Below are 24,621 nucleotides of genomic sequence, written 5' to 3'. Positions count from 1 at the left end.
CAACAGCAGCAACTCCTGCCCATTTCGCTCGCCAGCTTGTCCAGTTCAACACTCACCTACGTAAATCAGGAGCTAAACTGCCAAAACAACGAAACCGCGGAACGAGGGCGGGCGGAACTTCACTTCGCGCCTGCGCAGTGACGGAAGCGAAGCAAAATACCCGGATTTGGGGGCGGGACACCTGGCAACAGCAAACTTGGCGCATGAGCGGAGCTGACCTCCCTCCGGGGCCAGATGGGAGGGGCTGTGGTAGGAAGAATTGTGTGGCGCCCTCTGCGCCTGCGCCCCGGTGCAAGGTGGGGCAGCGGGCGCCCGCACTGTAGGGTGTGCGCAGAGGTGGGGGGCTACGAGCAGCTGTCACACTAAGGGACGGTCGCGGGATGGCGACGACCTCCGGGTCCTCGGACTTGGTCGGCTCCGGAGCGCCCCCGCCTGGCGGGGGAGCCCAGGCAGCAGCGGTAGCGGAGGACGAGGAGCGAGAGGTGGTACGGGTCCGAGTCAAGGTGAGGTTTAGAGTGGCCTGGCCGGTCGGCCAACCGCTCTGGATGTCTCAGGAGATGGGAAGGTGGAGATGGTTGTAGACCACAGCACCTAGTAATGCGGTGGCTGGAGGGAAAGCTTCAAGGTGTGGTGCCTTACGGAAATATGTTAGAACCTGGGGGCATAAAAAGGAGTGCCGGCGGCCTAGGGAAGAAGGAGGTGGGGTTTCTGAGTAGATGGGCGGGACTGTAAGGTTGAGGGAGGGGCCCAAGGAAGGAGGGGTATGCTGTTGTCCCATGAAGTCAGTGAACACGTGTGTGCTGAGTGCACTTTTGTGCAAATCCCCACCCTCGGTGAGCTGGCATGCTGGTGGGGAGGGACTTATTGTTAAAGCAGTGGCATGCTTGGGAGACTGCTTAGTGCCATGAAGAAATAATGCGGACGTTAGCGAGCTAGGAGGTTCCTTTGGCCAAGATGGTAGCGGTAGAACCTCCCCTCCTGCCCCCGGCAGCTATCGTCAGTACACAAAGGAGTCAGCCATGTGTATGTCGGATACGGAAGAGTATTCGTTTCAGAGGGAACAGCAGAGGCAGAGGTTAAGAGGAGAGGTGGGCTATGCTTGGCATGCCTCTGTGCGTCGGCTTGTTGCTGGGGCAGAGTGTGCGAAGCGTGGTGGGAGGTGAAAGCGAGAGGTGAAAGGGCAAGTGGCAGAGCCTTGGTGTATGCTCTGAGGAACAAAGCTGCTGGTGGTGGTTCCAGCGAGCAGCAGGCCTTGCTTAGACTGGGGTGGTGGCTGTGGCAGCAGCTGGGAAAAGGTCAATGTTCCAGACAGGGGCATCAGCAGAAACAAAGGCCCGGAGCTAGGATGTGTTTGAGATAACTTTCAACCACCTGAACCTATGTGAATATAGTTTAAAAGCTAGAGGGAGGGCCCGACGCAGAAGCCTAGTGGCTAAAGTCCTCTCCTTGCACGTGCTGGAATCCCATTTGGGTGCCTGTATGTGTCCTGGCTGTTCCACTTCCCCATCCAGCTCCCTACTTGTGGCCTGGGAAAGCAGAGGAGGACGGCCCAAAGCCTTGGGACCCTGTAGCCATGTGAGAGACCCAAAAGAGGCTCCCGGATCCTGGCTTCAGATCGGCTCAGCTCCGGCTGTTGAAGCCATTTGGGGAGTTAACCGATGGAACACCTTCCTCTCTATCTCTCCTCTTTGTATCTCTGACTTTCCAATCAAAAAATCTTAAAAACAAAACAAAACAAAAAAGCTGGAGGGAGACCAGTCAGGGCCCTGTGGATCTAGCTGCTCGGGACCTAGGGATGTCATCGAACAGGTTTTTGATTTTTTTCATTACTTTTTTTTTAAAAAAAGATTTATTTGTTTATTTGAAGGATTTGCAGACAGAGAGAGTCAACGAGATACAGTTCTTTCATCCTCTGGTTCACTCCCCAGGTGGCTGTCATGGCCAAGGCTGGGGTCGGAAGTTTCTCCTCGCTCTCCCTTGTGGGTGGCAGGATCCTAAGCCCTTGGGTTATTTTCTGCTGCTTTTCCCCAGGCCATTAGCAGGAAGCTGAGATAGAAGTGGAGAAGTCAGGACTTGAACTGGCGCCTATGTGGCATGTTGGCATCACAGGCAGTGACTTTGGCTGTTACATCGCACTGCCAGACCCCCACACAGCAGGGGAATGTTGGTATAGATGTGCTCTTGTTATAGCTGCACTCGATTGGTTGCAGCTTGAAGGATCATTTTTTTTTTAAAGATTTATTTTATTTTTATTACAAAGTCAGATATACAGAGAGGAGGAAAGACAGAGAAGAAAATCTTCCGTCCGATGATTCACTCCCCAAGCGGCCACAATGGCTGGAGCTGAGCCAATCTGAAGCCAGGAGTCTCTTCTGGGTCTCCCCCGCAGGTGCAGGCTCCCAAGGCTTTGGGCCGTCTTCAACTACTTTCCCAGGCCACAAGCAGGGAGCAGGATGGGAAATAGGCAGTTGGGATTAGAACCGGTGCCCATATAGGATCCCAGCGCATTCAAGGTGAGGACTTTAGTCGCCAGGCTATTGTGCCAGGCCCAAAGAGGAGGACCAATTTTCTAAGGGGCAAGACTGGATGTGGAGATTTGAACCAGCGTGGTTGAAGGGATACTGAGGAAGATTGGGCACCTGGACTATTAAAAGAGCTTCCTCCTTGGTCCCCTTTAGCCGGAGTCCAGCTCCAGCTGAGTTTGGACTCGAGAAGGGTGCGTGGATGAGGCGTAAAGAGGAAAGAAATGGACCACTAAGATTTCTTGATCATAATGAACAATGCGACAAAGCTGTCCGCTTTATTTGTACAGAAACAGTCAAACTCTGGCTCACTCTTTTTGCATCATGGTCAAGTGGGTGTTAATAAGGATAATTCTGCCATTTGTTTCACCTAAAAACTCTAGAAGTTTCTGCTACAGTTCTTATCCTACAACTCAATCTTGTATCACAAAGAAAAGGAAAACGTAAAGATCAAGGAAAGAATGAAGTCCTAAATGCAGGTCCCGTGATTAGCACAAGGTCAGTGGGGACAGCCAAGACAGTAGGAATAATAGAAGGCCCTTTTGCAAGACGTTATTATTGACATTAACCTCCAAGCTCATATTGAGTAAAAAAGCCAACTCCACAGTAGCAAACAATGCCTGGATGGAGTAGAATTCTTCTGCAAGGTGGTCCGGTGTCCACGCAAAGGAAGGTGGAGCTGCATTCAGGTGGTTGTAGAGACATCCGCTGGGCCCTGCCGTACAGTGGGAAGTTCCTTGCAGCCCTGCCTGCAATGGAACAATACTCTTCACACCTTCGTGTCCCCCCACATCCAATGCACGGACCCCAGCACCCTTTTCCCCTCACCCCTCCCCAACCCACACAGTATATGGAACAGTCAGAAGGATTCAGGAGGTATAGCAGGTTAAGCCTCCACCTGTGCTCTGGCATCCCATATGGCTGCCAGTTCATGTCGCAGCTGCTCCATTTCCCATGCAGCTCCCTGCTTGTGGCCTAAGAAAGCAGCAGAAGATGGCCAAAGTCTTGGGACCCTGCACCAGCGTGGGAGACCTGGAGGAAGCTCCTGGTTCCTGGCCTACCCAGCTCTGGCAATTACAGCCATCTAGGGAGTGAACCAGTGCATAGATCTTTCTTTGTATCTCCTTTTCTATCGATTCTGACTTTCAAATAAAAACAAATAGATCTTTTTGAAAAATCCTTAGTCAGGCCACAACCCTTCTCACTAAGAAGCCTCCTGTGGCTGCCCCTCACTCGGTAGACAAAAGCCTTCACCATGGCCCCAGATAGTTCGCCTTGATGTGGCCCTTGCCACCTCCCTGACCTCGTCTTCTGCCGCTGTGCACCTCCCATACTCTTCAGTTTGCTGAATGTAGTCCCACCTTCTCTCTGCAGAAACATGAAAATTTTTTGGCTCCCGAGTTTCGCTCTTTCGCCGTAGACCCCCAGATAACCTCGCTGGACGTGTTACAGCACATCCTCATTCGAGCCTTTGATTTGAACGGGTGAGTGGGGATGATACTGGAGCCTGGCCCCAGGAATGGCTGGCTCACTGTTGGGTAGTGTTCTGTTTGCTTGCTTTGCTCTTATGAATAGTCCCACCATGAACAGCACACATTAGCAGATCTCGGTGTATTGCAGAATGTCTAGTTTTAGGATAAGTTCCTACCAGTGCCATTTCTGAATGAAATGCCTATTTCCCAAGTGCTCTTCAGGCATATTTTCCCAATTTACAACTTCACCAGCAGAGTTATCCAAAGCCTGGGTCCCTGTCACCCTCAGGAACACTGATCATTAGAAAACATTGCAAACTTTGCCAGCCCAGTCTGAGGGTGGGGAGAAGTGTTTTGCCTCTTAGGAACAGGTGTGATAGTTATTTTGTTGTAATGGTTGTTGGGGAGGAATACATGCCCATAATAATAAATGGAAACAGGACAGAATTGATGAGCAGTTAGAATGTCTCCATGGTGACAGTGATTCTTGCGCAATGTGCCTCTTTGTACAGTTGCACAAGAATGTCTGGAAAAGAAATTCTTAGGTGTTATTTAACTTTGTTGCCTACGTTTCTTTGTTGTTATTGTGTCAAATAAAAGGCATCAGCCTTCTGGCTTTTTGAAAACAAGAGTTTATGGGAAATGGAGCCCATAAAGGTGGCTACTCTTTATTAGAAAGAAGAAACAGCCCCACACAGTTCGATGAAGTTCGTGCAAGGACTCAGTGTGCCAGTGAAAAACCAGCTTACACATGGGCTGCACAGTGAGGGCATGGCCGGGTCCTGCCTTTTTGCAGGCTGAACCAGATGACAGCATGGGTGTCCCCTGCACAGATGCAGCCTGCTCTTCACCTGCTGGTGATGGGAGGGACTACCTTAGGCTCTTCCTAGGAGCCTGAAGCTGCCTTTTTGAGGAGTAGTGTAACTGGTAGCTTTATTTAGTACAAAGTAAGAGGCTTCCCACTTCTTCCCCCTCAAGTACCAGATGGGAACAGCGTCTTTGCAATTTCCAGCGTACCCTGCAGGCATCATCAGCTGTGTATCTGCTTCTGTGTTTGGGCAGCAAGGTGGCTCTGAACAGTGTGACCTCAGGCAGCCCACAATCCTCGGCACAGTATCCAGGACACAGTGACTTGCAGCGCCTTCCGTGTTCCTCCTTTGTTCTGGAAACCAATTCTGAGGCTTTCCGCCTGCCGAGGCCCCGGAGAGTTCCATTCATATATCCTCTGTCCAGGAAGAAGAACTTCGGCATCAGCTACCTGGGTCGGGACCGGCTAGGCCAGGAAGCTTACCTCTCCCTCCTGTCGGATTGGGACCTCAGCACAGCCTTCGCCACTGCCTCCAAACCTTACCTACAGTTGCGGGTAGACATTCGACCTTCAGAGGACAGTGAGTACCCAATGCCTGCGACAGAATTCTGACTCCATGCTTGCAATCGACTTCTTTATGCAGTGGATGGGTAGCAAGGTATCCTGGGCATAGAGCCGGGCACGACAACTGAATCTGTTTCTTTACCTATAAAATATAGCTAATGGTGTTTCAGGGCCACTGGGAGAATGCAATTCATTTTCAAATGCCCAGAACAGTGTCTGGCTGCACAGTGGCTGCTCAGAAAGAGTTAGCTCTTGTACCAGTTCTCGTGTTGTACATTTAAAGCATATAGGCTAGTGGCAGATGTTATCTTCAAGTAATGCAATTTAGCAGTGTAGCTATAGGATTTTTGATTTAGTGATATTGTTATTTAACACAATGCTTATCAAAACACAACTGTTTTTATTCCTTCACTCACCCTGCCCCCGTAGTCATTTGTGCTCTTGCTCATTCATTTTTTTCCCTTGATCTCTCAGCCATTTTTTCTCATCTGTATTTTCCTACTGCTGCCCACATACTGGTTTCTGTGAGCATACAGAGACATTAAGACATGGTCGCAAAGATTTGATTCTGCTGCATACATTAGAGAATACTATTATACAGGTATTCATGTTCCTGGGTGTGTGGCTTGGGCGTTTTTGTGTTGCTATAACAGAATATCTGAGCTTAGGTAATGTACAAAGCCCAGAATTTTCTCTAGAACTGATGTGCCTGCAAAGCAACAGGTGATGCTTAAGGTCCTTGGGTTCCTGCCATCCATATCGGACACCAGGATGGAGTTCCTGGCCCCTGGCTTCAGCTTGGCCCAGCCTGGCTGTTGTAGCCAACTAAGAAGTGAACCAAGGGCCCAGTGCAGTAGCCTAGAGGCTAAAGTCCTCACCTTGAACATGTTGGGATCCCATATGGGTGCCAGTTCTAATCCTGGTGTCCCCGCTTCCCATCCTGCTCCCTGCTTGTGGCCTGGAAAAGCAGTTGAGGATGGACCAAAGCCCTGGGACCCTGCACTCACGTGGGAAACAAGGAAGAAGCTCTGGGCTCGTGGCTTTGGATTGGCTCAGCTCTGGTCATTGCAGCCACTTGGGGAGTGAACCATCAGACAGAGGATCTTCCTCTCTGTCTCTCCTCTCTGTATATCTGACTTTCCAATAAAAATAAATGTTGAAAAAAAGAAGTGAATCAGAGAATTGAAGATTTTCTCTCACTCTCTTTTTCTTTTCTATTTTTTTTAAAGATTTATTTTATTTTTATTGCAAAGTCAGATATACAGAGAGGAGAAAGATAGAGAGGAAAATCTTCTGTCTATTGATTCACTCCCCAAGTGACCTCAATGGCTGGTGTTGCGCCGTCTGACACCAGGAGCCAGGATCCTCCTCCAGGTCTCCCACGTGGGTGCAGGGTCCCAAGGCTTTGGGCCGTCCTTGACAGCTTTCCCAGGCCACAAGCAGGGAGCTGGATGGGAAGTGGGGACACCAGGACTAGAAACGGCGCCCATATGGGATCCTGGAGTGTTCAAAGCAAGGACTTCAGCCACTAGGCCACTACGCTAGGCCTGTAAATGTTTTGTTTTAAAGAAACGTCTGCCTGGCTAATGTGAAGAAAATTCCCACTGCAGGACATGTGTTGTAATGCAGCATCTCATATTAGAATGTCAGTTCAGGTGCCTGCTACTCGGTGTTTCTGATGCAGCCTCCTCTGTATCCAAGGCAGTGGAGGATACCCAAGAGCTTGGGTTTGTGCCACCGACATGGGAGATCCAGATGGAGTGAGCATTTGGGGAGTAAACCAGCAGACAGAAAAATCAGTCCGCCACTTTGTGTGTGTGTTTTGTTGTTGTTGCTTTTGTTTTTCTTTTTCACACTCCCAAGTAGATGAAAATAAATATTAAAAGACTTTATTAACTCCTAAACCAACTCCATGTTGTTTCAATCATCATAGCTTTGGAATTTTTAAAAGATTTGATTTATTTTTATTGGAAAGACAGATATACAAAAAGAAGCAGAGACAGAGAGAAAGATCTTCTGTCCACTAATTCATTCCCAAAGCAGCCGCAATAGCCAGAACTGCACTGATTTGAAGCCAGGAGCCCGGAGCCTCTTCTGGGTCTCCCATACTGGTAGAGGGTCATCCTGAACTGCTTTTCCAGGGTAGAAACAGGGAGCTGAATGGGAAGCGAGGTTGCTGGGATTAGAACTGGCGCCCATATGGGATCTTGGCACATGCAAGGCTAGAACTTTAGCCACTAGGCTACTGTGCCGGGCCCACTTTGATTTTTTTTAAAGGTTTATTTGTTCATTTGAAAGGCAGGGTGGGACCCGGGACTGTGGCCTAGCGGCTAAAGGTCCTCGCCTTGAACGCGCCAGGATCCCAAGTGGACACTGGTTCTAATCCCGGCAGCCCCACCAGCTCCCTGCTTGTGGCCTGGGAAAGCAGTCGAGGACAGCCCAAAGCCTTGGGACTCTGCACCTGCATGGGAGACCTGGAAGAAGCTCCTGGCTCCAGGCTTCAGATTGGTGCAGCACCGGCCATTGAGGTCACTTGGGGAGTGAATCATCGGACAGAAGATCTTCCTCTCTGTTCTTTCCTCCTCTCTGTATATTTGACTTTGCAATAAAAGGAAATAAATAAAATAAATCTGAAAGAAAAAAAAAGGAAGAAAGGCAGGGAGACAGAGAAAGGGGAGAAGCAGAGACAAAGAAAAACAGATTTCCAGCCCACTGGTTCACTTTGTAAATGACTGCTTAGCCAGGGCCAGGTTTAAGCTGGTTCAAAGCCTAGAACTCTGTTTTACATCTGCCATAAAAGTGTCAGGGGCTCAAGTGGCCCATCTTGTACCTTCCCACGTGCCTTAACAGGAAGCTGGACCAAAGGCGGAATATCTGGACCTTGAGCTGGTGCATGTGGGAGGCTGGTGGCGCAGGTGGCGGCTTAACTAACTGCATCCTAATGCTAGTCTCTGATTTGTTGTTCTACATTTTAAAATTTTTATTGAATTTGCTTGTATACTTTCTTTCCTTTAATAGAATTAGCTCATCATCCCATTAAAATCCTGATTATTTCCTTGGAGTTGCATTTCTTTTTTATTTTCATTTTTAGCAAGTGTGTGTGTTTTTTTTTTTAAATATATATAGTTTTATTTGAAATGCAGAGTTACACAGAGTGAAGGACAGAGGGATAGATCTTCCATCTGCTGATTCACTCATCAAATGGCTGCAACAGACAGAACTGAGCCAGTCTGAAGCCAGGAACCAGGAGCTTCTTATGAGTCTCCCACACAGGTGTGAGATCCCAGGGCTTTCGAGCATGCTCTCCTGTTTTCCCAGGCTGTAAGTACAGAGCTGGATCAGAGGCAGCTAGGACACAAAGCAGCACCCAAATGGGATGCTGGCACTTGAAGGTGGAAGATCAGCCTGTTGAGGTATTTCACCTGCCAAAGAAGATACTTTTTAATCACCCACTAAATACATTCTGCTTTATTAAAATGATAATAATAATAATAAAATTTCAGATAATGTGGAAATCTCTGGGACACAATGTGGCCTGGTCTCAAAAGTAGCTTGGTGTGTACACTGATGGACTTCTACATATTTCCACACTCACATATAGAGTAATCCACATATAGAGCCGCACAAGTATGTTTAGTAGATGTGGTGCATCACCTATTATTAAGCTAACATTGTATATGTGCAACTATAATTATAAATGTTATTTGTGGCATTCTTCTGATCATTTCATGACCCTGAAAGCAGTACGCATGTGGTGAGCCACTTGGGTGGACTGGTCCCTTCTCTGGGAAGTAGACCATTTCTGGCACCTCTGCCATTGGCAGAACAGTGAATCCTTTACTGTCATTGGCACTCCTTTCTTTCCATTTTTAGAAGGGGGCTTTATTTATGTGTTCTTGTTCATTTGGAATGCTGTGAAACAAAGAACAAAGACAGATAGCCCTTTCATCCACAGATTAACACCCTGAATACCCACATCAGCCAGGATGTGAAACCAGGAACCCAGAATACCACATAGGTCTCCCATATGAGTGACAGGGATCCAAGTACCTGAGTTGCCACCTGCTCCCTCCAGAATGAACCTTAGCAGGGAATTGGATGGGAAGCAGAAGAGTCCAGACTTGAACAAGGCACTCCAGGGGCCAGCGCTGTGGCACAGTGATTGACGCCACCCCCTGTAACATCATGATCCCATATCGGAACACTGATTCAAATCCCAGCTATTCTGCTTCCAGTCTGGCTTCCTGCTAATGTGCCTGGGAACACAGAGGATGACAGCCCAAATACTTTGAGCCCTGCTACCTACATGGAAGACCCGTGCAGAGTTCCAGGATCCTTGCTTAGTTCTGGCCCAACACCAATTATTGTAAGCATTTGGAAAGGGAACCATCAGATTAAAGAGATCCTTCTCCCTCTCCCTTTCCCTATACCTTTCAAATAAATAAATAAATAAATATTTTTTAAAAAGGCATTTCAAGGCCCAGCGCAGTAGCTTAGTGGCTAAAGTCCTTGCCTTGCATGTGCCATGATCTCATATGAGTGCCTGTTTGTGCCTTGGCTGCTCTATTTCCCATCCAGCTCCCTGCTTGTGGCCTGGGGAAGGCAATAGAGGACAGCCTTGGGACCCTGCACCCTCATGGGAGACTGGCAAGAGGCTCCTGGCTCCTGGCTTCAGATTGGCTCAGCTCCAGCCACTGTGGCCACTTGAGGCGTGAACCAGCAGATAGATCTTTCTCTGTCTCTCCTTCTCTCTGTAAATCTGACTTTCCAATAAAAAATAAATAAATCTTTATTTTAATAAAGCATTTCAGGGACCTACACCCAAGCACCATAACACCGCTAGAGGAAAACATACAGAACACCGTACAAGGAATAAGCATAGGCAAAGACTTCTTAGAGAAGAAAACCTAAGTACTGACAGTCAGAGCCAAAATAAACAAATGGGACTATATCAAACTAAGAAGCTTCTGTGCAGAAAGGTCAACAAAGTACAGAGGCAACTAACAAAATGGAAGAAAATCTTCACAGTCAACACACTTCAACGGATGTCTAATATGAAAAATGTACAAAAAGCTTCAGAAACTGAACAATTGCAAGACAAACAACACTGATGGGAAATGGGTAAATCATTAGTATCTGTGTGACCCGGATCTGGAGGCAGGCTGCTCTGAGCCAGACCAGAGCACACACTGGCACCACTAAGAGCCAGGACAGGGTGAAGGCCAGGCCAGATTGGACTACAACACTGCCAGTTCACCTGAGGCTGAGGTAGCCTGCTGTACTCACCTATGAGAGCTCGAACTGGAGGCTAGCTGGGCTGAGCCAGGCTGTAGCACCTGCTGGCGAATGCCGAGACCAGGAAGTGGGCCACCTCAGACTTGGCCGCAGCACTTATTAGCACATACAAGACCCAGGGTTGGGAGTGGGCCTGGTAGGAGAACTTTGGAGACCCTATTGCTGGACTGCTGCTTCCACTAGTGAGGTGAGAGCTAGGCTGGGAGCAGGCCAGGTTGGGCTAGGCTGCTTTACCCACTGGTAAGTGTTAGGCTGGGGAAAAGTCAAATCAGGCTAGACCACAGTACCCCTTGGCAAGCACAAGATCTGGGCTGGGAATGAGCCTGGTAAAGAAACTGGGCACTTCTCTACTAGGCTGCAGCTCTCACTGGTGAGAACAAGAGCCAGGGATGGTAGAATACCAGTTTGGGCAAGGTGGCGGCAACACCCACGAACATGCAATGTGGGCTGGGTCTGGGGGCAGGGTAGGCTGAGCTAAGATTTGGCAGCCATGGGTATGCGCATGAGCCAGATGGGATGTGGAACAGAATGGGCTAGGATACATCACATGCCAACACATGCAAAAACTGGGGTTGGAGGTGGGCCTGGTGGGGGTTGTCAGGGTCAGTTGTCCCTGACTAGGCCAGTGTACACACTGGTATTCATGAAGCTCAGGTCTGTGGTGGGCTAGGATGGATTGGGCTGCAGACCAGGTAGCTACATCCACAGGTATGTGCATTGGGTGCTGCAGGTGACAGACTGAACCTGACCTTACACTGGCTAGTGCACGTAAAAGTCTGACGTCACCCAGGCAAGGTTTCTTTTCTTTTCTTTTTTCTTTCTTCTTTTTTTTTTTAGGGAATTGGGGAGGGGATAAGGGAAATCCCAGGGCCTATGGATCTGTATCATATAATGATAATAATAAAAAGAAATAATTTAAAAAAAGTTTTATTTATTATTATTGCAAAGTCAGAGATGCAGAGAGGAGGAAAGACAGAGAGGAAGATCTTCTATTTGATGATTCACTCCCCAAGTGACCACAATGGCCAGAACTGAGCCAATCTGGAGCCAGGAGTTTCTTCCGGGTCTCCCACGTGGGATGCAGGGTCCCAAGGCTTTGGGCCATCCTCCACTGCTTTCCCAGGCCACAAGCAGGGAGCTGGATGGGAAGCAGGGCTGCCAGGATTAGAACAAGCAGCCATATGGGATCCCAGTGTGTTTAAGGTGAGGACTTTAGCTGCTAGGCCACCGCGCTGGGCCCCCAGGCAAGGTTTCTTAGGGAACTAACTAGACTTCTGCACTGAAAACCCTGGCCACAGGGAGAAGTCACAAGTTATGTGGTTCTACCTTGGAGTGCAGGTGTCAGGACAGGGCTACCTCAGTTGCTGATTCCTGTACAGTGGTTAACATGCTCAGATGCATGACAGGCAGTTGATCTAGGCTGGCAGAAGACTCTGAGTGCCTCATCAGAGGATGCAAAGCAGAACAGGTTGGCCAGTTCTCCTGGCCAAACTTTGTAACATGTTCCTTGGCCTGTGGATGCACTGAGGTGGACTTGGTCCATCAATAGACCTTGGAAAGATGATCAACCCTGGTGCAATAAACCTGACAATGTCTCAGAAACTATCAATATCACTCAAGTAACACCCTCAGAACACTGTTCCCCACCAGGGTCTCTAAGGAGTCATCACATGATTGTCCCCCATCCCCAGATGCTGTTGTAATTTGACAGCAAGGAGTGGCTCCCTCCCTTTCTCTTCCTGTAGACACAGATGAAAAAAATGAAAACATTTGTCCCACCTACCTTCTTCCATGCCTCAACCTTCCTAACCCTAATCAGAGACCCCCACGGGCATGCGTCTCTCTCAACTATGTAAGCAATGTTAAAAATAAAATAAAAGGAAACGGGGAAAGGACATGAACAGATATTTCTCAAAAGATGAAATTCAAAAGGCTAATAGCCATATGAAAAAATGCTCTCAAGTCCCCAAGCTATTAGGGAAATGCAAATTAAAAGTACCATGAGGTTCCATCTAAACTCCAGTGAGAATGGCCTACATACAAAAACCAGCAAGCAATACCTGCTGGTGGAGATGTGGGGAGAAGGGTAGCCTACTCCACTCTTAGTGGGAATGTAAATTAGTACAGCCACTTTGTCAGTCAGTATGGGGGGTGCTCAGAGAACATCCCACCTCCGGGAATATATCCAAAGGAAATGAAATCTGCATTCAAGAGAGCGACCTGCCACATTATATTCACAGCAGCACAATTTATAATAGAGAAGACATGGAATCAACCCAGATGCCCATCAACAAAGGAGTAGAGAAAGAAATTATGGTATACCTACTCCATGGACTGCTACTCAGCCAGAGAAATGAAATCTTGCTGTTTGCAACAAAAGGGTCCCCCTGGAAACCATTATGCTTAGTGGAGTAAGCCAGTCCCAAAAGGAAAAATATCATATGTTCTAAGACAACCAATATGCAATGTTTTCTCTGTCTAATATATATATATCTGTGTATGTATGTATTGTGTGTATATATATATATATATTGTACAAAGGGACTAGCACACCAGGAAGTTAAGGTGCTATGCAGTATATGCGCCTCTACTTCCAAATAAAAGTAGAACTCCCAATGAAACTTAAATATACCGTTAAAACATTATACTAGGTTTTTTATTGTTGCCTATACTCTTGTCATGATAAATTGAATTGTCAGCAAATTCAACTTGTAACATGCTACGGGACTATACTGTTGTGATACCATGGAGGGAAATGGTGGAAGGAGAAAATGGAGAGGGGAAGGGAAGGGGAAACATGAATCTCTATACATACAGAAATGTATTGTGGAAAACTTAACGTTTTTAGAAAAAGGCATTTGTGGGCCTGAGTAGCAGTGAAGCAGGCTAATCTTCCACTTGTGCTAGCATCCCGTATGAGTGCCTGTTCAAGTCCCAGCTATTCCACTTCCCGTGCAGCTCCCTGCTTATGGCCTGGGAGAGTACTAGATGGTGTCCCAGGGCATTAGGACCCTGCACCTACATGGAAGACCCAAAGGAAGCTTCTAGCTGCCAACTTCAGATCAACCCAGCTGTGACTGTTGTGACCATTTTGGGAGTGAATTGGCACATGGAGGATCTCTCTCCCTTTCTCTCTTTGTAACTCGCACTTTCAAGTAAAATAAAATATTTTTTAAGATTGATTTATTTTTATTGGAAAGGCAGATTTACAGAAAGGAAGAGAGACAAAGATCTTCCACTTACTGGTTCACTCCCCAAATAGCTAAAGCTGAGCTGATCCGAAGCCAGAAGCCTCTTCCCACGCGGGTGCAGGGTCCCAAGGCTTTAGGCCGTCCTCGACTGCTTTCCCAGGCCACAAGCAGGGAGCTGGATGGGAAGCAGGACCACTGGGATAAATACAATAAATCTTTTTTATCAAGATTTTTTAAATTTGAAAGGTAGTTTTTACAGAGAGAGAGGAGAGGTAGGAGAGAGATAGAGAGATCTTGCATCCTCTGGTTCACTCCTCAAATGACTACAGCAGGCAGCACTGAACTGATCCAAAGCTGGGAGCAGAGGGGACTTGAATCAATGTGCCCATATGGGATGCTGGTACCACAGGGTAGAGGATTAGCCTGTTGAGCTACTGCACCAGTCTCAAACACAATGAAATCTTAAAAAAAAAAAAATTCCAAGTCATCAACGCTGCCAGCATCCTTTATTAAATAGTCATATCTTCTATGCTGATTTGCAATATCACTTTTGCCTTATATTGGGTCTTCATGTTCATGCACATTGATTTTTGGTCTCTCTGTTGCATTTCACCCAACTAGCTGTGCTTGCTGCTGGGCTGACACTGTGTTGCTTTTTTAAAAAAGATTTATTGATTTTTATTACAAAGTCAGATATGCAGAGAGGAGGAGAGACAGAGAAGATCTATCTGATGATTCACTCCCCAAGTGACCACAATGGCCAGTGCTGTACCGATCCCAAGCCAGGAGCCAGGAACTTCTTCTTGGTCTCCCACACGGGTGCAGGGTTCCAAGGCTTTGGGCTGTTCTTGACTGGTCTCCCAGGCCACAAGCAGGGAGCTGGATGGGAAGTGGAGCTGCCGGGATTAGAACTGGCGATCATATGGGATCCTAGCGTGTTCAAGGCAAGGACATTAGCTGCTAGGCCACGCCACTGGGCCCGACTGTTATTTTTATGCCATTGGTTTTCTGGTCTGTTTTCATAAGACAAACCTTTTTTTTTGTTTTTTTTTGTTTTGTTTTGTTTTGTTTTGTTTTTAGCTATTCTTAAATATGAATTCTTCCACACGAACCTTAAAATAATTTCACCTAGATCTAGGGGAAACCTTCTGAGATTACTGGCTGGCATTGCCCTAAATTTTTGTATTAATTTAGGATTTGGCAAGTTTGATGACTATGTGATAAGGAAATGTCATGCATAGCTCAAGTGTTATGTAATACCACCAGCAGGGTCTGGGCCAGCAGCCCATAAGGAAACACTTGGATGTTTTTCAGGAAATGTGTGCATATTCACACCATGTGGGTTACATAAAGACTATATATATATATATATATATATATATATATAGTCTTGGGTCAGCTGAGGTCAGGTTTTACACTGGATAATATGCTTGCAGACAGTCTTGCCTATTTTTCCGAGTCTTGCTTTATCTTCCTTTCGTCCAGGCAAGGTCTGTCTTTTCCAGTGGTGTGCTTTCAGCCTGGAGTCGTGCTCTGTCTGCCACTCACGTTGCCGTTGTTGCCGTCTCCTTTGCCTTTGCCGATTGCACCTTTAGGTTTCTTCCTTCCGCAGCCATCCTTGGCACCTCGTCTGAAGTATGTTTTTATCAAAGCTGCATTGCTGTATTTGTGCTTCTTACAGACTTGACGGTGCAATCGCCAGACCCCTTCTTCCATCTATCCCACCCTCTACAGCTCTAGAAGTACAAATTTGGAGCACTTCTAATTCTAACTCCCTGCTCTCTAACTCCCAACATTTGGATTGTGTTTAGACCACTTCCATTCCGCAATCCCTCCACCTCCATTTAAATTCCAGGTTACCATTATCCTGTCTCGCTAACATTTTCTGAGTCACTTATATTCTAGGAATCCTAAGGTAACGCAAACTAATTTGCCAATCACATTCTCTCTATCATCTTACGTTTTACTCTACAGGACCATGTTGCTTAATGATGGGGCTCCAATCTGAGACATTTGTTGGTTGTTGATTTCCTCATTGCACGAATATCATAGATTGGATGTTCGTACTACATGAACCCAGATGGGATAGCCTACTATACTGTGAGGCTGTGTGTGTGTGTGTGTGTGTGTGTGTGTGTAGTTCAGCTAATTCTCCTAGGGCCCTGATGCACAAAACACCGCAAGATTTCGTTAAGCATAAGGGAATTTACACAATCAAGAGATCCAGTAAATCAAAGGTATGTAAGGCTCCTGCCAGAATAATAAGTAAGGTTTTACAGTAAGGTTTTTAATTTTTAAAATATTTATTTTAATTTAAAAGACAGATTTACAGAGAAAAGGAGAGAGAGGGACACAGAGAGATTTTCCATTCCCTGGTTTACTCCCCAAATGGCCCCAATGGCCAGAGCAAAACCAGTCTGAAAAACCAGGATCCAGAAGCTTCTTCCAGGTTTCGCAGGTACAGGGCCCCAAGGCCTTGCGCTGTCTTTTGCTGCTTTCCCAGTCAGGGAGCTAGATCAGAAGTGGGGCAGCTGGGATCTGAACCAGCACTCACATGGGATGGCAGCACTACAGATAGAGGCTTTAGTACTATATCAGGTACTAAATTATGGCTAGCCCCATAATTTTTAGCTTTTAAAACATGCTTGTTTGGGCCCAGAACAACAGCCTAGTGGCTAAATACTTGCCTTGTATCCCAGGATCCCATATGGGTGCTGGTTCAAGTCCTGGCTGCTCCACTTCCCATCCAGCTCCCTGCTTGTGGCCTGGGAAAGCAGTGGAGGACACGGCCCAAAGCCTTGGGACCCTGCACCCGCATGGGAGAGTGCAAGAAGCTCCTGGCTTTGGATCAGAAGATCTTTTCTCTGTATCTCCTCTCTGCTCTGTATATCTTGCCTTTCCAATTAAAAATATTTTATGAAAAACATGTTTATTTAATAACTTTTATTTCTTGAAAGCATAATTTTAAGAGAGATCATCCATTCACTGCTCAACTGCTCAAATTCCTCACAACAACTGAGGCTGGTCCAGCCCAAAGTCAAGAACAAGGAACTCTGTGTGTGCCATGTGGGTGCTTACGCTGTCGTCTGCTGCCTGCCAGAGTACACAGTAGCAGGAAGCTAGATTGGAAGTAGAGGCAGAGACGGGCCTCATCCCTAGGCATTCTGATATGGAATGTAGGCATCCCAAGTGGCAATAATCCCATAATGCCCTCTCCTAAGCTTTTTAGAGTGGAAGCAGTACACTCTGAAATAATATTAGAATGTGGTACAGTAAGTACATAAACCAGTAATGTAGTTGTTTCTATTATCATTACCAACTGTTCTGTACTGCACATCATTGTGGATGTTCTGCACTTACCTAAGGAGCAGCGCAGCAGGTGTGCTCACATCAGCATCCTGCATACCCTTGTGTGGTGTATTGTACTACATCATGATAGTCTTGAGGTCATCACTAGGCAATATCTTTTTTAAAAAAAGATTTATTTTATTTTTATTGCAAAATGAGATATACAGACAGGAGGAGAGACAGAGAGGAAGATCTTCCATCCGATGAATCACTCCCCAAGTGACCCCATCGGCTGGTGCTGCGCTGATCCCAAGCCAGGAACCAGGAATTTCCTCCAGGTCTCCCACACACACACACACACATATACACATATATATGTATTTTTTTTAAATCCTAACCCCCTTACCCCGATACAGGAAAAAAAATAAGGTGGAAACAATGGTCTTACCTACTTTCCTGTAGCCCTTGACCCTTTCTGCCCTCATCAACTATGTAAAGATTATAAAAATAAAATAATTACAAAACAAGATTTATTTTTTATTGGAAAGTCATATTTACAGAAAGGAGGAGAGACAAAGTTTTCAGTCTGCTAGTTCACTCTCCAGGTAGCCACAATGGCCGGAGCTGAACAGATCGGAACTCAGGAGCCCGGAGCCTCTTCCCACGAGAGTACAGGGTCCCATCATGCTTAATTGTGCAAGCATGATGGGTAGTCATTTATCCTCTCCTTTGCCTTCGCTGATCTGGAGCACTCATACTCACTTGGGATTGATCTGCTTAGAGAACTTCACTGTCCTCCCCTGCTCGGGCATGTGACTTGAATATATCCTGATGGCTGGCTTTGGTCAGGTGTGTTGGCACTCTTGTCTGGGTGCTGGGCCCTTGGATGGGGGGCCTTTTTTCCGTAGTGCTGCAAGGGTACCACAAGCCATCTGTCTTCTCACATCCAGAGCTGTGGGACACAGAGGCATGGCCAGTCTGCTTTCTGTTGTCAGCAGCCCATTCTTTGGCTTTGGGAACTGACAAGAATTTTCCCTCGTTCACAGGATTTGGGTATTTGACCAGCATATGAGGAGGGGGAGCAGAGGACTCATGAAAGAGTTGTTTATTCACTAGTCCCACCTGATGAGCTATTTCATCTCAGAAAAGTCCTTCTTCTACCGGTTTCCTGTTTAATCTGGGCATTTTCACCTGATTCCTGTCCTCTCCTTGCATTTCCTGATCTCCTTGGCCAGGCCTCAAGTCTCTTTATCTTCATTCAAATTATCAAACCTTAGTTCTGTCTCTCTTTTTTTTTAATCTCCCTGTTCTTTTTTTGTAAATATTTATTTATTTCACATACACAGAAAGAGAGAGAAAAAGAGAGATAGGGAGAGAAAGTTTTCCATCTGTTGGTTCACTCCCCAAGTGGCCACAATGGCCAGGTCTTAGCCAGGCTAAAGCCAGGACCTTCCTCCAGGTCTCTCACGTGAATGGCATAACCCCGATGACTTGGGCCATCATCCACTGCCTTCCCAGACACATGAGCAGGGAGCTAGACTGGAAATAAAGCACCTGGAACTCGAACGAGCACCCATATAGGTTGCCAGTGCTGCAGGCTATGTAGTTTAATGTGCTACACCACAACACCAGCCATTAATTTGCTCTGCTACTCATATGAACTTCTTTGTGTCACCTGTTAAATATTTTAGAAATTCAGGCTGTTGGGATAGTGGAGAGGAGCCGGGAGGGAGCAGAGGCCTGGTAGGAGGCAGTTGCAGATGAAAGAAGAGGTGCAGATGAAACAAGAGGTAGACTTAGAGTCATTTTTACACACGGGAGCCACAAGGCATAGCAGCGCTTGCCCCAGGGAATGGGGGGATGGCTGGGGCACGGATGGACAGCTCTTAGGTTTCAGGCTTCACCTTTGGGCCGTTCAGGTTTACAGGCATCCATGAGACATCCAGGGAACTTCTGTGGCAAACCAAATATTGCCAAAACTTTGCTCACCCCTCCACTCCGTGTGAGCAAGGAGGAGTGACAGAGGGAGGGAGGGAAGGAGAGGCACACAGAGAAACACGCTCACTTCCCAAATGCCAACAAACATACAGGGTTGGGTCAGGCCAAAGCCAGGGCCCAGGAACTGCACACAGATCTCCCGTGTAGGTGGCAAGGGTCCATGTATTGGGGGCATCCTCTGCTGCTCCCAGGCACATTAGCAGGGAACTGGATTAGAAGCAAAGGAGCTCAAAACTCCAACCAGGACTCCAGTGTGGGATATGACTATCCCAACTGTCGGCTTAACTCACCGCACCACTGTGCCCACCCCGAAATATCAGTTCATTCACTGTGGAGACTGCAGTGAGTATCTTATCCTGACTGTACCTATGTTGTCATAATAAAAGGAGTGATTGGCCCCAGCACAATGGCCTAGTGGCTAAATCCTCACCTTGCAAGCACTAAGGTCCTATACAGGCACCAGTTCATGTCCCAGCTGCTTCACTTCTCATCCAGCTCTCTGCTATGGAGTGAGAAAGCAGCAGAGGATGGCCCAATTCCTTGGGACCTTACACCTACATTGGAAACATGGAGCAGGTTCTTGGCTCCTGGTATCAAATTGGCTCAATTCCAGCTGTTGCAGCATTTTGGAGAGTGAACCAGAGGATGGAAGCTATTTCTCTGTCACTCCTTTTGTCTGTAAATCTGCCTTTCAAATAAAAAGGTGGGGAGGAGGGAGGAGTGATTGTAATAGTAGCACTGAATGGTAGAATTGTGAATACTGGGCCCAGCATGGTAGTCTAGCGGCTAAAGTCCTCGCCTTGCACGAGCTGGGATCCCATATGACCACTGGTTCTAATTCTGGCAGCCCCACTTCCCATCCAGCTCCCTGCTTGTGGCCTGGGAAAGTAGTCAGGGATGGCCCAAAGCCTTGGGACCCTAAACCCACGTGAGAGACCCAGAGAAGGTTCCTGGCTCCTGGCTTCAGATCAGCACAGCTCTGGTTGATGTGGTCACTTGGGGAGTGAATCATCTGGTGGAAGATCTCTCTGTTTCTTCTCCTCTCTGTACAACTGTCTTTCCAATAAAAATAAATAAATCTGGGCCTGGTGTGATGGCCTAGCAGCTAAAGTCCTCGCCTTGAATGCGCCAGGATCCCAGATGGGCACCAGTTCTAATCCCAGCAACTCCACTTCCCATCCAGCTCCCTGCTTGTGGCCTGGGAAAGCAGTCGAGGACAGCCTGAAGCCTTGGGACCCTGCAACCGTGTGGGAGACCCAGAAGAAGTTCCTGGATCCTGGCTTGGGATTAACATAGCATCAACCGTTGCAGTCACTTGGGGAGTGAATCATCGGACGGAAGATCTTCCTCTCTGTCTCTCTTCTCTGTATATCTGCCTTTCCAATAAAAATAAAATAAATCTTTAAAAAAAAATTGGAGGCTACCCAGCCATTTTGTCTGCAAAACATGGACCGCCAAAGAATTGCTCATAGTGTGATTTGGTTACGTGTTTTGGATGACACAAGAAAAGGGGATGATAGTTCTGCATTGCCCTGCAGTGGTCTGGCATCTGTAGAAGGAAAAGAATCAGGTCTTGAGGTCAGGGTCTTGGCCCTGCCCTCACGGTGCTTCCCTCTGTGTACCCAGGTCCATTGCTGGAAGACTGGGACATAATCAGCCCCAAGGATGTCATTGGCTCTGATGTGCTGCTGGCTGAGAAGCGGTCATCGCTGACGACAGCTGCACTGCCCTTCACGCAGTCCATCCTCTCTCAGGTGCTGGCAGTGACCCCAGGGGCCCCACCATGGTTGGAGGGTGGGGCCTAGCTGGCATCTCCTGATTCTGAGCCTCCCACTCGGCCTGTGCCCCTCACCTACCCAGCTGATCCACGTGGGCCACCCTCCTTCCTCCACAGGTAGGCCGTACCTTGTCTAAGGTCCAGCAGGTGCTGAGCTGGTCATATGGGGAAGATGCCAAGCCCTTCAAGCCTCCCTTGAGTGATGCCGAGTTCCACACATACCTCAACCATGAAGGCCAGCTCTCCCGCCCGGAGGAGCTGCGGTTGCGCATCTACCACGGCGGGGTGGAGCCCTCTCTGCGGAAGGTGAGCCTCCTGCATCACTTACTAGCTCCTTTAATCTTGCACTCATCGGCAGCCCTCCAGACACCTGTAGCCCACAAACTGGTGGCTGGGATGGAGATACTCCAGGACAGCAGCGGGGGGTAGGGACGTGTGGGGTGTATGTGTAGGGGGTTTGTAGACAGAAGTCTCACGTGACCCTGGGCAGGGGAGAGAGGAGTTGTAGGTGGATGATGACGGATTGATCTTTGGCCTCATCCCTCTCCTACCTGGCCAGGTGGTATGGAGGTACCTGCTGAATGTATACCCTGACGGGCTGACAGGCCGCGAGCGGATGGACTACATGAAACGCAAGAGCCGAGAGTATGAGCAGCTCAAGAGCGAGTGGGCACAGCGAGCAAGCCCAGAGGACCTGGAGTTCATCCGAAGCACAGTCCTCAAAGACGTGCTGCGCACTGACCGGGCCCACCCCTACTACGCAGGGCCGGAAGACGGGCCACACCTGCGGGCCCTGCACGACCTACTCACCACTTACGCTGTTACCCACCCACAGGTGTCCTACTGTCAGGGAATGAGTGACCTCGCCTCGCCCATTCTCGCCGTCATGGACCATGAGGGACATGCTTTTGTCTGCTTCTGTGGCATTATGAAGCGCCTGGCTGCCAACTTCCACCCCGACGGCCGTGCCATGGCCACCAAGTTTGCCCACCTCAAGCTGCTGCTGCGACACGCTGACCCCGACTTTTACCAGTACCTGCAAGAAGCCGGTGCTGACGACCTGTTCTTCTGTTACCGCTGGCTACTGCTTGAGCTCAAGCGAGAGTTCGCCTTCGATGACGCCCTGCGTATGCTTGAGGTCACTTGGAGCTCCTTGCCTCCTGACCCCCCGGAACATGAGGTGGAGCTCATTGGACCCCCTAGCCAAGCAGCAGAAACTGGCTTCAGTGGCCACAGGGGGCGGCCTATGCGCCAGCGGCACATGCTGAGGCCTGCCGGTGCAGGAGGCGGAGCCTTTGAAGATGCTGTTGACCACTTGGCCAATAGCAGTAGCCAAGGGCCTGGCGGTGGGGGCCGCCTCCTGCGGCAAGCTAGCCTGGATGGCCTACAGCAACTCAGGGATAACATGGGCCCCCGGAGGGACCCTCGTGTCCAGCTGCCCCACCCAGCCACCCTTCTCAGCACCAAGTCCCTCTCCGAGCCCTTGCTGAACTCCCCAGACCCACTGCTCTCCTCCTCTTCCCATCCCGATTCCCCATCTTCCTCTTCTCCACCCTCCACCCAGGAGGCCTCTCCCACCAGCGACTTGGCCATAGGATCCCCTTTCATGGCAGAGGCAGGCTCTCCACAAGACCCTGGGAAGCCCCTGCCTCCCCCACCCCCACCCCCAGCAGGCCTGCCCCCACCCCAGGAATTTGGCCGAGGGAACCCCTTCATGCTCTTCCTCTGCCTGGCCATCCTGCTGGAGCATCGCGACCACATCATGCGCAATGGGCTGGATTACAACGAGCTGGCCATGCACTTTGATCGCCTCGTGCGAAAACACCACTTGGGGCGTGTGCTGCGCCGGGCCAAGGCACTGTTCGCCGATTACCTGCAGTCAGAGGTGTGGGACTCGGAGGAGGGGGCTGAGGCTACAGCCCCGTCTTGACCAGGCAGCCCATCAACCCTGCCAGTTCTTTCTTTGCCCGGAGGGCCTTCACATGAGGCCCTCCTCCCCACCCCACCCCCAACCTCCCTGCCTGCCACTCCTTGACCTGTTGGAGAGTTGGGCCTGAGTGTACTGGGCTCTGCTTCGGCATTGCCTCCCCCTCAGTTTCCCCAGCAATCCCCAGAGGCTACAGCCTCTTCTGTTTCCATGCGCGGTTTTATTTTTAACTACACTTTGCACACACGAAGGTCATGGTAGTCTGTGTATTTCTCTCCCCGAAGTCTTCACTAGGCAGGAGGCTGCAGGGATGGTCCTCGAACAGACAGCTGAAATCCTTGCCTTGGTGGAGGGTAGCTCCAACTTCCCCCAGTGGCGAGAGGGGCAGGGGTAGGGGTAGCAGCTGGGAATCTTAGGAGGTGAGCCCAGATGCCAGAGGGCTTGAGGAAAGGCTGAAAGGCTGCCTGCGTTCGGTTTTTGGTTCATCTGTCTGCCTGGGGTGGGGGGCAGGGAGGGGCATGCATTAGGAATGCGGGTTTCCAGGACAGGACCCAGAAGCAGAGAGGAGAGGCAGTTCCTGGCTCCAAAAAAGGGGCAAGGTTATATTACAAAGACTGTAAAGTAATGAGCTGCTAAGAGGAACAGCAGGTGAGCTGGCCCTGGCATTTCACAGTATCAGTTTGGCACCTGACCCTTCTCTGCAAGTCTTAGGCGTGAATCTTAGCAGCCCTGGGACAGGAATCTAAGGCTCCTACTGTGGCATCTGCTTGGGAAGCAAACTGGGGGACTGTACCCTTGCCATGTGATGTAGGGCCCTTAACCAGGCTGCCAACTCACAGCCCCTGCTGTGACCACTGCAGCCTTGACTCCTTATATAAGCATTTATTTGCCTTCTCCATTCCCGTACAAATCAAGTGTCATAAGAATTCTGGCACTAAAAGAAGCCACCTACTCGTTGCTAGACTCATGATCAAAAATGGTCCTTTTTTCCCACTGACATTAGAAGATGGGGCTTTCTCACAGGTCAAGTGGGATCCTCAGTTCATAGCCTCTCACAGTGCCAGGTCCTGGCCAGAAGTTGCTGCATTCAAAGTAGAAGGGGCATCAGGGCAGCCCATGCTGTTTATTTCCCGCCAGCCCTAAGCATGTCATATAAAGCTGGGGGTGACCTTCAAAAGGTTCCCATTGCCACAGTGCTGAAGAGGGAGGAGACCATTGCTCAGCTGAGAGCTCTGTGGCTTGAACAGGACGAGACCACTGTGCATCAAGGGTGTGCAAATGCTGTGCCTCCCCACAAGTGTTCGCTGGATCTAGGGAGCTCAGAGTCCCCTGAGGGCCACTCATGATAGGGGATGTTTGGCGCCCCAGGATCAGAAATTTCCCTTTCTTCATAACCACCTGATGCCCTTGGGCTCCAGGCTATGAGTAATGAGCTCAGCCATTTGAAAGGCCAGACCAGTCATTTCTGTGCATGGCAACTTGGGGGCCTCCAAGGACCAAGGCAAGAAGCCCTTTGTGTGACTCAGACGCTAGGTGCCCTGAAGGGCAGAAAAAAATGTGTTCCTCTAGGGCACTGGAGGCTCTGGCTTCTGCCCAAATCAACAGATGGCATGAGCTGCCGGTTTCTGTGCCTGAAGCCAGCCAAAAGAAATTAGAGACACATGGATTCCAGAACCTGCAGTGTAGTTCGGAGAGGCCCATGTGTGCACAAAGGTAGGACTGTAACGAGATGCATTTTCAGGGCACATGGCTAGAGGCAGCAAATGGGGGTGGAGTGGG

General features: G+C 48.8%; 1 protein-coding gene across 3 annotated transcripts; it reads left to right on the top strand.

The window, feature by feature from the left end:
* Window positions 1-258: 258 nt before the first annotated feature.
* Window positions 259-23,082, top strand: LOC121168794 (TBC1 domain family member 25). 3 transcript variants are annotated; one of them, XM_040999149.1, is made up of 6 exons: window positions 259-503; window positions 3,897-4,006; window positions 5,228-5,382; window positions 20,765-20,892; window positions 21,033-21,221; window positions 21,475-23,082. In XM_040999149.1, exons 1-6 carry the CDS (start codon window positions 381-383, stop codon window positions 22,843-22,845), a joined length of 2,076 nt encoding a protein of 691 aa, XP_040855083.1. In that variant the 5' UTR covers window positions 259-380; the 3' UTR covers window positions 22,846-23,082. The 3 variants fall into 3 exon arrangements, with proteins under 3 accessions (XP_040855083.1, XP_040855071.1, XP_040855094.1); XM_040999137.1 differs by having other exon boundaries at window positions 3,864-4,006; XM_040999160.1 differs by having other exon boundaries at window positions 259-515.
* The last annotated feature ends 1,539 nt before the right edge of the window (window positions 23,083-24,621 follow it).

Source organism: Ochotona curzoniae, unplaced genomic scaffold (assembly GCF_017591425.1).
Source record: "Ochotona curzoniae isolate NIBS_2020 unplaced genomic scaffold, NIBS_Ocur_1.0 contig_1274, whole genome shotgun sequence".
Lineage (NCBI taxonomy): Eukaryota > Metazoa > Chordata > Mammalia > Lagomorpha > Ochotonidae > Ochotona > Ochotona curzoniae.
The sequence above is the reverse complement of the archived record's forward strand: the minus strand, read 5'-3'. Positions and strand labels throughout refer to the sequence as shown.

Bases quoted from the DNA above. Each gene is read 5' to 3' on its own strand.
- LOC121168794 (XM_040999137.1), top strand. From the start codon at position 381: ATGGCGACGACCTCCGGGTCCTCGGACTTGGTCGGCTCCGGAGCGCCC. The intron at 4,007-5,227 runs GTGAGTGGGGAT...TCCTCTGTCCAG, and splicing joins CGAGCCTTTGATTTGAACGG to GAAGAAGAACTTCGGCATCA. The intron at 21,222-21,474 runs GTGAGCCTCCTG...CTACCTGGCCAG, and splicing joins TGGAGCCCTCTCTGCGGAAG to GTGGTATGGAGGTACCTGCT.